Source organism: Pyxicephalus adspersus, chromosome 6 (assembly GCF_032062135.1).
Source record: "Pyxicephalus adspersus chromosome 6, UCB_Pads_2.0, whole genome shotgun sequence".
Classification (NCBI taxonomy): Eukaryota; Metazoa; Chordata; class Amphibia; order Anura; family Pyxicephalidae; genus Pyxicephalus; species Pyxicephalus adspersus.
In genome coordinates, this window is record NC_092863.1 from 78,150,176 (window position 1) to 78,163,512 (window position 13,337).

The following is a 13,337-nucleotide window of genomic DNA, read 5'->3' on the forward strand; positions in this document are numbered from 1 at the left end:
GGGTTAGAATTGAGTGTGAAGGTCAGAAGTACATATGAGTGCACTCTGACACCAAAATGAAACAACACCAAAATCTCGGAAAGTCCTACTTCATCCACCTTTAAAAGTTGTGGCCTCTTCAAATGAATTATTTAGAGTAAAATAGGGCGAAAGTCAACAGACAAAACATGACTTTCTCATTTTCTCTCCTTCTTAAAACAAAATATATTTTGGGTGAATCGAAGCTGCATAAAAATTTTGGATGGCGTTTTTTTATTTGTAATTCATTTTTATTTCCTGGACATCTGCCTCTTGCCCAGTGATTTAATCAGCAGCTCTGTTCAGGAAGCAATTGTCTTTAAGAAGAGGTTAATAATTAAGGGCTTATTTTAGGGGTAAGTAAAGTGGTAATTATGGAAGAAGGGAAGCAGTTAGAGATAAGATTTTTGTTACTGCAGTCATGGTTAAAACTAGCAGTGCTGGAAACTTATCATTTTCATCATGCTACTGTGTTAAAGAAAGATTATACCATAGATTATTGTTTTCCCTTTTCCAGTCATCCATGTTGCTGTAAAAATCCCAGGACTATTTCACTCACATCTGCCTGTGAAATTTATATAAAGTGTGCAAAATAAAATAGTACCTAATACATTTAATAAGTTCATACAGTCTTGTAGTATAATGTAGCAGTAATTAAACAAATCTTGGAGTGAGTCCTGCTTGTATGTCTGTATCTGTCTGTCTTTTGTAACCCCTATTTAATGTACATCGCTAAGTAATATGTTGGCGCTATAAAAATCCTGTTTTTTATCATTATTATTATTATTATTATTATTATTAATAATAATAATATTAATAATAATAATAATAATAATACAATATTGAGTTTATATACATTCTTTTTTGTAAAAATCATCACAAATAGTTTTGTATTCACGTTACCATACCATGCTAGTAAATAGCTGTCTGTATGGATTTGTAGCTATGAAAAGTAAATCAGAAACCTCCATACACAGAACAAATTAATAATGTTTCCAATTCAAATGGTATTACAGTCTGTTCTGTGGTCATTTACTGCTGGAGGACTAAACCTCATAGAATCTACAGAATATAAAATAACAAAGCCTGAATTTTGTAGAGAAACCTATTTCTAACAAATAGTGTTGTCCCACCAATTTGTGTTTTATTACTGCAGATATTGCCTATTTTTACCCAGGCCTGGAACATATGAGTATAGTGCCACCTACTGTACCTCTGAGGAATAACTTGGATATGAATTACAGACAGACATAGGTACACATAATAGGCTAATTTAGTTAACAATTGTTAGCATGTAGTTTTTTGGAGTTTTTTTTCAATTTATTGGTGAAGAAAAGTGTGTTCATGCCCAATTTTTCCTTTGCATTATGATGCATGAATGGAAGCGGCATGGGAGGTGAGTTCTTCCATAGGCTAGTCCACACTAATGGTTTCTTTAAACGGTACCATGCAGTTAAAAATCATTTAGCTTCGCCCAAAAAAAGTTAATATTGGAATGAATGGGTTTATTTTGTTCTCCAAAAAAAACAAAACAAATACACTTTAATTATTAATGATTTAACTAGTTGCAATACTATGAATGTTTTTTCTCGGTCTATGTTGGTGTTTGTGTGTGTGTGTGTGTGTGTGTGTGTGTGTATATATATATATATATATATATATATATATATATATGTATATATTTTGAGTTTTGTTGTTATTTTTTATTTGCTTGTTTCCTCAGATTTTGAAAAATACAAGTTCACTGACAGCGTACTTATGAACTGCACATTTACTGACATGAAGGTGGGATGTCAGATCACCTTTGATGATGATTACAGTGCCTATTGGATCTATTTTGTGAATTTCCTGGGCACCTTGGCTGTTCTTCCAGGCAATATTGTATCAGCTCTTCTAATGGATAAGATTGGCAGGTTAACTATGCTGGGTATGTTATTATATCTCACCACTAAAATTACTTTAATATTAATTTTTATAGTACTTTAACCAGTTGATGCAATGTGTCTATTATTTTGTGTTATGTAGGAGGTTCTATGGTACTTTCTGGCATCAGCTGTTTCTTCCTATGGTTTGGTACAAGTGAGTCAATGATGGTGGGAATGCTGTGTGTATATAATGGTCTTACTATTTCGGCTTGGAACTCCCTTGATGTAGTCACTGTGGAACTGTATCCAACAGATAAACGGTAAGCACAACAAGGAGAAAGATTCTATATTGTATAGGCAATCGTGGAAAAGCTTTATCTTTTATTGATCTGCCCTCATTCAGGTGGAATTATTATAATCAACATTGGTAAAGGTTTACTTCTAACAAGGTTGTTCTTCCATTTATTAAGAATCCTTCATTCAATTTTAGAAACATTTGGCATTTTGTTATGAGTGATTGGTTTTACAAGTCTGATTGAATTTTTAACCATCAGGGAACATAATTGGCATCAGGGCTTTTAAAACAGGCCAGAAACGAACATCAACATAGAAAGGATATATAGGAAAAGGATGAGAAGGAAAGTTTTTAAAATGTGGACCTGTTAAAACTCACAAGAATAATGCAAGAAAGCTCCATAAGCGCTTATCTTCTGTTGTCTGTATCTTGCTATCATTTATGCTGAATGATGGACACTGTCTCTAATAGCTTCTATAGAATACAGTAGGTGGAAAATTCCCTAAAGGCTATTTGATACCATTGGTAGTCATAAGGAGAGGTTGTCAGTGGAGTTAAATAATAGATTTTATTACAGTTATTGCCTATTTACAGTTACAGTTATTGCCTATAACAGTTATTGCCTATATACAGTGATTGCCTATTTGATTTTATTGCCTATATTATTATTGCCTATAGATTTTATTACAGTTATTGCCTATTTACAGTTACAGTTATTGCCTATATACAGTTATTGCCTATTTGATACCATTGGTAGTCATAAGGAGAGGTTGTCAGTGGAGTTAATTAATAGATTTTATTTAAATGCTAGCAGATATTAAACCTTTACAATTTTATCCACACCCATCTACTCTCTCAATTTAATGTAATAAGTAAACCTGTCCATTTCCCTATATTAGCCAACATAACTGGATGTTTTGAAAATACTTTTACCCATTACACTGATACTCAACTTTACCATTGTCTCCTGCTGTTTCTTCACTATTATTATTATTATTATTAATAATAATAATAATATTAATAATAATAAAAAACAGGATTTATATAGCACCAACATATTATGTAGCGCTGTACATTAAATAGGAGTTGCAAATGACGTACAGATACAGACAGTGACACAGGAGGAGAGGGCCCTGCCCAGAAGAGCTTACAATCTAGAAAGTGGGGGAAGTATCATTCAATAAGAGGGGGATATGGAATGGTGGGAAGTAGTGAGGGTTTAAGAGACAGAAGACAGGTAAGTGAGTTTGAAAAGATGGGTTTGACTGCTCTTTTAAATAAGAAGAAAGTAAGATTAAGCCAAATAGGATGTGGATAATCATTCCATAGAGTTAGGGCAGCTCTAGAAAGTCCTGGAGACGTGCGTGTGATGAGGATATGAAAGAGCAAATCAGTAGTAGGTCATTGGAGGAACGAAGAGAGCTGATGGGGGTTATATTTCCTATCAGAGCAGACAGGTAAGTGGGACAAGAACTGTGGAGAAGCTTGAATTTTATTCTAAGGTGAAATGGAAGCCAATGAAAAGAAATACAAAGAGAAGCAGCCTAAGAGGAGCAGTGGGAAGGATGGATAAGTCTGAATGAATAAATCTGGATTAGTCAAAACCTTACAACCTTTGTGGAACATGCAAATTTCTCATTAAATGATTCAGTAATTCTCAATACTTTGGAGGCCAATCATCAAACCCCGGCACGTGGAAGGTGGTGAAGGAGATTGGAGGTCATTAGCTCTGTATATCTATATGGACCAGACACAAAGCTAAGTAAGGCTGTCCGGAAAAGCTGTTGTTACAGTGCAAAATCAGAAAAGTCCTCTCTGTCCTTTGTATCCTGTAAATAGGTCCACATAATCCAACTGCAGTAATTTTATTTACTGAACGCTAACATTTATATGTCTTGACAGCCATGACATCTTCAGACTTCTCTGCTCCCTTTTTCATGGTTTCACACCTTATGCAGTTAAGAATGCTAAGTGATCAGACACCTGCTTATTCTAGCACCAGTGAACATACCACCAAGAATTAGTGCCGTTTTCTTTTCTATACAGTGCACAAGAAAATGATACAATTGGCCATCTGTTTTTCTAAACACTTTACATAGAAGGGTCAAATACAAAATTTAGAACTGCTTTTTTCTTACTCTATTGTTGACCCCAACATATCAGATATGTGCAATTTAAAAATTTTGAAACAAACATTAGAAGGCACTTTTTAGGTATTAGAGACTAAGAAATCCTTAAATTCTTACCTAGAGACATTACACTATAAATTGCGCTCCAAAATGACTGCATACAGTGTGACATGGAGGATACACTTACAAACATTTGCCAACAAACATGTGTTGCCAACAAACACTCTTGCCATTTATGTTTCCTTACAGATCCACAGGATTTGGCTTTTTGAATGCACTGTGCAAAGCAGCAGCTGTACTAGGAAACGTAATATTTGGCTCCCTCGTTGGAATCACCAAAGCCATACCGATTCTCCTTGCCTCAGCCGTGCTGGTCTGCGGTGGTCTGGTGGGACTTCGACTGCCAGACACAAGAAACCAGGTGTTGATGTAAACGGAAACAAAAGCCATCTCCGATATTTCTTTTTTTTTTTAATTGTTCTTCATACCAATCAGCCTACAAAAATACTCAAAAATTCATTGAGAAGACCAAACATTCTGTTCCCAAATATAGATGTTTTTGCTGTGTTATGTATGTAGAACAAAATCTGTCTGACTTACCCTGCTGTTACTTACCATTTTCACAAGCTTTAAAGTGTGTGTTTCTTTTTACTACTTCATCCAAATGTACATTTTTGAGTGATCTTTTCAGCATAATACAGTATGTATATCCTCACAGAATACAGGCACTTACATTAAGTTATACAAATGGATAGGAACAGAACAATCTGTGCATGGGCCATGAAGCTAAATCCCCCACTCCCGCCCCATTGCCCAAGATTCTGCATGCTTCAGTTATTAAAAAACTAGCTTTATGCAGTGTTAAAAGTAACAGCTATACTGCAGAAACTATTTATCTAGGGTCATCAAGGTAGCTGGTACGGATGCACCTGCAGTAGGAGATCTTGGTCCCCATCTTCTATTCCTGTGCATGAGAAGATGTCCAATGAATGAGCCATGCAGATACCTGGAAGCCCTGGATTTAAGTATATAAAGTCAGTGTCATGGGGTGCAGTTTGTGATGGCATAATCACACTACATTGTTAGGAATGTCCTTTGGAACTTAGACAAACCTGTGCTTATATCGATTTGCTATAGTTGGAGCTTACACAAGGCCGAGGGCTGTTTCTGATCTGTGTGACAGCGCTAGACCAAGCACCAGCATTGTCCTTGAAATGGGAATATGTATACTTGGAAATACTAGGTATTTTCCTTTCTCTTGGCAGTTAAACAGGGAGGCATTGAAGATGGTATTAAAGTTATTCCTTTGCCCTTCATGGACAAAGCACTGGTCTGTTTAAGGTTTTCTCTGGGGTTGATTCCATGTAACTGACCTCATACCTTACTCCATTCAGTCAGGCCTCTATGAAGGTACATCTGTAACTGGAAGATTTAAGTTTTGTCAATTATATCTGTTACAAGTGTTTTTTGATGGATTTTTGTGGAACTTTTGGTAAATACTTGAACAAAAAGATTTTTTACATCCAATTAGAATCATTAGCTTTAATGCTTTTTATATTCTTTTCTATAATCTAATGTGTTACTCAACCTAAATAGGTGTCATTTATTCTTTTTTTAATCCTTTGATCTAATGGGGATTCAGAGGAGCCAGGCAGAGAACTACCGGTATGCATGCTCATAAAGTGGACAAAGAGGATACCAAGGGTAAACCTATGATGGAACTGATATGTCATTGGCAGAAATCCAATTCTCATGCCACAGTTCAGTTGTAATGTGTCACAATAAACACACAGAACTAAATAAACAATGTTATGTAGTAACAATATAAAACAGCACATGTCCTGTGCTGCTTTTTCTTGCTGTGTCCTCTATACATATTATATTTGTGACAGAAGAATGAGTGAGCACTGTACACACAGCACTGTTCAGTTCCATTCCCCCAAGATGATCTAGTGTGTGTACTTAGCTTCTTCCATGCAAATCAGCAAACCAATAAATAATAACTGATAGTTTGGGTGCTGCCAGAGGCCCACCAATCTCAATATCTCTTTCATTTTCTAACTTGCACTATAAAAATTACAGCCTAAGTGGATTGCTATAAGCAGACTTTTTGCTTATTTCTTGTATGCTGTTGTATATATCATAAAGTTTATTGGGATGGGTTCACAGCAATAAGCCCACGCAATAGCAGCAATTTACACTGCTATATTTTAATACTGTTTAAACATCAATGAAAACGCTCAAATATCATGAATTACTGTACTTTCTGGAGGATATAAACTCTATTATTATATTTTGGGCAGATATATATTTTATTTCAGTGAAAAAAAGATCAATGCTACAATAGGATTTATATAAACAATATCTAGAATAATTGAAATATCTATGTATAAGTAAAGCAAACCATTTTACATTTAATTAAAAACTAAAATAAATTATTTTGTGATGAAATTAAAACTTTTTTGCACATGTTCAAAAACTGGGCCTGTGAGCGATGCTGAAGCCCTATAGATTTTAAAAGCTATTTGGGGGGGGGCCTTATTTTACATTTTTCTCTAAAAAGGGGGGGCTGTCTTATTTGATGGCCCTGCCTTATCATCGGGGAAACACGGTATATATTTGGTTTTAATATATTCATTTTTGTAGAACGGGGAATATAAAATCAAATGTAAATAATTTAAAAGTTAAAGTTTATTATAAAAACAAGTAGTGTATTTACCACTTGGAGCCGGCAGATTTTGAGAGGCTTAAACAACATCTACTCCTCCTACTATTATGAAATTGAATGGCAGGGAGATTACAAACACTGCAGATTAAATTACAGAGGAGAGACCTCTTTCTCCAAATAAAGTTAGGTCTGGCCAGACTGTCAATGGCAGAATCAGCAAACTTTTTTGGCTACTAGGCAATTTTAGGAGTCAAGAAGGCACACTAGGCCAGAGTCTCTCTCAAGTCCCACACTGATGGCTCCCCCACCCACGAGGAACGCCCTTGAAAGGAAAGAGGGATTATACTATGGACTACTGGCTAGACTGTATCTGGCCTAAAGGCCAGAGTTTGCTGACCCCTGGTCTATGGGATATGTGATCCCTGCAGTGTAAAACTGCACGGTTGACCAATCCTGAACACACATCATACTGCAAACTGCAACACAGGTAACGCAGTTGCACTTGGTTGCAGTCATGGGATGGCATGGGCCTGAATCAATTTGTCTCTTTCTAGAACCGCACCAGAATCTGCAGCAGTCGCATGTATACCATGAAATGAAATGATTCCCAACTACTCCCATTCATTCATATGGGAGAGATTGGGACTGTGAGCCCAAGACTGAATGCTGAGTCCTCTGCAGTTGTGAAATGGTCCTAACTGATTCAGCTGCACATATCTTGTCTCCAAACATGCAATACAGGACTTTCCTGTATTACATTTTCGTTTGTAACATTTTTTGATTTTTTTGACACAATATGATTTTTCTTAAGGAAAAAAATATTTCCACAAATCCTGATTGGCTATTTTAAATAAGCATAATATAAGAACTGTGATACACCTTAAATTAAGGACTATGCTATGCAGAAGATCTAAATCTCATAGGGGTAAGTGATCTGCTCTGAACACTTCAATATACCTGCATTCGAAAAATATGGGAATCAATAGCATGCTGCTAAGTAAACAATCTCCCGTGTAGGTAGTACTTGATTAGCTATGTTTGGATTAAAAGGGTAATATAAACAAGAGAAATAAGAAATTGAACAAAATAAATATATGTTTTATGTTCCATGAAATAATTTATGATATATATTCAATATCTATATTTGTTTTAAGACTATATATTATCATTTTACTTATGCCACTATACCATGCTGTAAGTGCATCCATATTTTTACTGACCTAACACGTAACAAGTATGTATGATTCCATTGTGATCAATAGGAAAATTGGGCCGTGGAGAAATAGTAATAAACATTTATTATATGCACATCCATAAAACAAAAGGCAAATAAAAATGTGAAAGATTTGCAAATCCTTTTAAGAAATATAGAGGTGGCTAAATGTAACGTTATCCTGTTGTATGGTGTTTGTGCCAAGGTTAGCACTAGGTTAATGTGTGGGTGGTATGAGAATCTGTTCAGAAGAATTAATGAGAAATAATGGTAGGTTCTGGGTTACATAAAAACACCAGCAGATAAAAAATGTGGCTTCTCTGTAATGAAGTCTAATTTATTTTTGTTTTAAGTTCATACCTTTTTTATTCATGTGTTACTATCTGAATATATTTGGAAATATGTATTTTTAAAAAATAATTTACCATATTAATGTAACCATATTGAAGAAAATGCCAAACCTACCTGTTTTGTAAGTTTCAGAAAGTGTTAGCAGTTAACGTTCGCTCACTTCCTGTGGTGCACGTCACTTCCTGTATCGTTCAAACGATCGCATCTATCGTGTGTACAATATCTTTGAACGATATTGTATCGTGTCGTTATCTGTAGGTACAGGATCTGTGCCATACGATCGTTCGCAGATATCGTGCAGGATCGTTCGTCGTTCGTTTACCAACGATAAAAATTGGAAGTGTGTATGTAGCTTTATGCAATAAAGAACCAACCTGCTCATATTTTTTCATTATTAACTTTAGTTCCATTTAAATCCAATCAGAGTAAAATGAGATAAGAAATTTGTTGGTTCTTTAAAAAGATGTTGGGAGGTATGGAAGTTGGAAAATCTCCCTTTTCATATTACATCATCAAGTTCCTTGCCAAGTAGCACATTCCTTGACATATTCTATGGTGATTGGGTGCAGAAGGGTGAATTACACATAAAGATTTTAATGCTACATAAGCTTCTTGGAAATGTAGAAAAATGTCTTCAACATTACAGAATCTGGTTACCATCTAGCTGTATGTGACATACTACAATTGGATAAAACATGACTTGGTTAAAGGAGAACCTTTATGCATTACAAAATGAGGTATTCTAGAATTTATGAAAATTTACCAAAATTTGAAACAAAATCTATGTTTTCAAGAAGGCTTTAAAACTTTTTTAGATAGATAACATTACACTTTAGGCCTATGTCAGTAAAACTTAGAGGGTTATTTTCCAAACAATCGAACAATGTTTAACCTTCAAAACATTAGAATAAGTTACATTTTTTACATTTTCTCTGTAAACTCATTCATTAGTTTTAGATGGGGTAAGACCTAGTTTAGTTACTACGCTGAACAGATTTCTATACACCGCAGGTTTTGTTGTTTATTTGTAAGTGTTTATTTGAGACAGAATTCATTTTTATCTTTTTGTCTCTGAATTCATACGTGTTTTTATGACAAACCAGTTCAGAACTAGGCGGAAGTTATGTAATGCTGATTTAACAGGGGATGACAACTTCCTGTAATGTTTACACTATATGCTGTTATCGTGCTGAAAAGAAATTATTATTTTGTGGTTACATTGTACAAAGTGTTAAATATTTTTTATTGTATATAAAGCGTCATCATTGCAAGATACATTTGTGAATTTTAGGACTGTAATAAAGTGATGCAAAACAACCAATCAGATATGACATTGTATTAGTTTAAAAAAGACAGAAATTTGTACATTGCTCTTTCCCTTTTTTTAAAAGAAAAGCCTTGCAAAGATCAGTGTGCTAGCCCTCTGGGTTATTGCTTGATCTTCCACTCTATTATCATATATAGAACATAATGTGTTTATTCATGTATGTTAAATTATCCCGGAAATAATAATCCTGCTCACCTAACTAAATCCAAAATTGAACAAGACAAAATCTAATTCACAAAAACAGTTGATTACAAGGGAATAGGAATAGGAAATAGAAGAAAAGTGGGTGGCAGAATTCCTATTAATTGGATCAAATGTGCTTGCAAACTGCACTACAGCCCATTTCCTCTAATATCTGGATTAGGCTGGCAAGTAGGTCAGTATGGTGTGGCACCCATGTAACACCCAAAGTAGGCAGAACAATAGATGCTAAATGATTTCCCAACATCCAAGCTTTCCAGCAGAAATCATGTGTCTATATAAGAAGGGCAGGACTTACAGCTTATAGGACTTAATTGGTAAACAAGAAGAAGATCTCAATCTGTTAACAGGATACTAAAAGCCACCAGGGGTCTTAAAGTTCACCGATAGGTGCACAGCTACAGGCATGGCACACAATATGGTTTTGAATTTGAAAAGTTCAAGGATAACTAAGTTTACACTAATATGATCACACTATATGATTACACTATATGATTTTATTCAGCATGATTTACTTTTCTCAGTTTTGGGTTTAGTTGGTTGTACCTATTTCATATTATTTACTGAGAGCAGGTGTCTCTTTTTTTCATAAGCTTTTTAGTGCAATATTATTTGATTTCTTGTGAACTGACATTTCGGTTACATTTCGGAAAATAAACAGAATGATCCCTAGGCTCTAGTTAACCAAACATTCATGTCAGTTTTGGGTAGGATGATCTTTAGAAGAAGACGTACAGAAAGTCTTTTTAGCAGATAAGCGTATCAAAAAAAGTACCTTTATAACATCCTGCAGCAAATCCCATGTGGGTTCTTTGTGCCTAGTTACCTTACTATGCATTTTTAATTAAGTTTTCAGCCCTATAGGTGTTGATTTTCCAACTACCCAACACTCTGCCAAAAAACAGGGGCTGGAAGATGACCAAAATCAGAGACACAATAGAAGACCCAGCTTTTGCAACGTCCCGTCTCCTCTTTCACATCTCCCAGTCTGCTATGTCTCACCATGGTGCTCCCAGTTCTGTTTGAAAAGTCTCACCCCTTCTTTTGTAGGGTCCAGTAATTAATATAGAATGGAATTCAAAAAGTGACTGCACAACCCTTCATGGCACTTGCAGCATGTGGGCTCAGGGCTTTGGTTAAGACATCACACATTTGTACAAATACAAGAGGCCAAAAGATGATAAAGTTCACCAACATCTACCCAAAAGTGAAATATTAGTTCTGGGTTGACTTCCAAAAAACAGCATATTGTACTTAGACATGGTTGGTGTCCTGCATTTTATTCCTGTTTATGTCACACAGCATTATAATGCTTTCTGTCACTCTTGCTGATCATTGATCAGAATGATTAAAGTTTTTTTGTAACTTTTTATTTATGAAATGCTGAGCCATAAAACTATGAATTAAATAGAAAGGAACTGAACATATTTAACATATCTACTATTGAGTGTGCCTTTCCTGTAAAAGAATCAGTTCATCACAATCACACTGCTTTTTATTCTGAAGCCAGGCCCTGCAGACTAACTTGTAATAATTGTGCAAAACCAGCTTTACCGAGAGTGTATTTTCATTTTTTTCCCTAATGAATGTGCTAGCATGATATGTGCAATTAAAAACTCCTATTTGAAAGTGAATTTTTTTTCTGCTTGTTTATCAAAGTTTACTCGTATGGTTGACTGGGCCGTCCCAGCTTGAGTTCTTTTAATGATCTGTTTAAAGCTTGAAGGCAGCTTGATGTAAACGTTTTTGTGGATAGACTGCATATAATTTCTGTTCTCCCTGGTACGAATTGTCAATCAGTGTGTCAGGCATTGTATCCCAGCCCAGGAGTTAACTCCTTTACTGTGTAGCTGAAAAGTGATTATAAAGTCTTTAGATGTATGGCATTTGCTGACCTAATGTTTAGGTCTTTATAGAGACAGTGTCCCTGCAAAGAGACCCTTCCCATGACCCTTTAATACTGTAGTACCCCCTCATATCTTACCTGCGCTCTCTTACCTTTGCTTGTGGGAATAAAAGGAGCATGTTACCTTCTTCATTGTGACAATGCATAGACCTAAAAGCCAATGGCCAATGACTGCTGGAGAGATGTTATCACTTCTCTGGGTCATACATACGATGACAAGCATAGCTTGACAGACAGAACAGCAGTGAAGTAGCATAGGCTAGAAATAAGGGTGCATTTTACAAAGACACTGTCTCTTTGCCCTGCATCAGCAAAATGCAATGTCTCTTTAAAGGAAACCTATATTGAAGAATCATATAGATTGCCACTGTTGACTTCTCCTTCCAAATATACTAATTTCCTGTTTGTTATGCTGATACTGTGGTCTAAGCCAGCCTAATCCTTTTTAACATGGGGGAACCATTGAAATAACTTTAAAATTTTCAGGGAACCTTTTCCTTAATTACAGCTCACAATTCATTAGCATGGTGGTCAAAAAGGAGAGAATAATTCTTACATTGCTGGCCATTGGGAAGAATGTCAGATAGAAAAAAAGATAATTGGTGTCACCTTAACTTCCCCAAGAGGCTCAATTTGCTAATTGCTCAAAAAACCCTTAGCAGCTTCTGGACCTCTTATGGCTCCATGGAACCCCAGGTAAAACTCGGGTCTAATCCATTGACTTGGACCAATTTTGCAATTTAGGGGCTCTGATTTTTTTGTGACTTGTGTTGGTCAGTACAGGTCAGCCTCCTATAGTTGAGAAGCTAAAGAGAGGCAGCTAGTGATAAACAATGGATGAGCCTATATTTCCTTCATTACAGGTTTCCTTGAAGGTTTGGTACTCCCTACCTCATCCCTTTATTATTATTATTATTATTATTAATATTATTATTTTGCATTATTTACTTCTTGTGGTCAGAGCTGATTGTTCATAATATGCTTGTTGTGTCCTCATGGTCGTGTATGCTCTCATAGTCCACTGTGCCCAGTTGCCATATCTTTGTCCAACCTTTTCACAGACCATGGCACCATAAGCCAATACATTATGTATAATTGAAGAGGAATGCTGTGTGTGGCATGACCATTTGTACAATAAAATATCACATGTGTACACATTGATCTCACAACCTTCCATTCTACTGGTAATTAAACACAAAAACTATTTATTGACACACAAAATAATTAAAAAAGAGTATTTTTCCCCCCTGCTGTATACTAATAAAGATTGATTATCTATATTACCTTCTAAGCCACATACATTATTACATATTATATGGGATTAATCAACTGAAAAGACCAGCAGCGTAACGTTAGATTTATGG

At 35.5% G+C, this 13,337-nt stretch overlaps 1 protein-coding gene across 2 annotated transcripts in view; it reads left to right on the forward strand.

Annotated features, from left to right (window-relative positions):
• SV2C (synaptic vesicle glycoprotein 2C) overlaps nucleotides 1–6,829 on the forward strand; it is a 98,019-nt gene extending 91,190 nt beyond the window's left edge. For both annotated transcript variants that reach the window (XM_072416285.1, XM_072416284.1), the window contains exons 11-13: nucleotides 1,742–1,945; nucleotides 2,044–2,203; nucleotides 4,557–6,829. In XM_072416285.1, coding sequence (XP_072272386.1) covers nucleotides 1,742–1,945; nucleotides 2,044–2,203; nucleotides 4,557–4,740 — 548 coding nt within the window. In that variant the 3' untranslated portion in view covers nucleotides 4,741–6,829. The remainder of the gene's footprint in view (nucleotides 1–1,741; nucleotides 1,946–2,043; nucleotides 2,204–4,556) is intronic.
• Nucleotides 6,830–13,337: the final 6,508 nt, after the last annotated feature.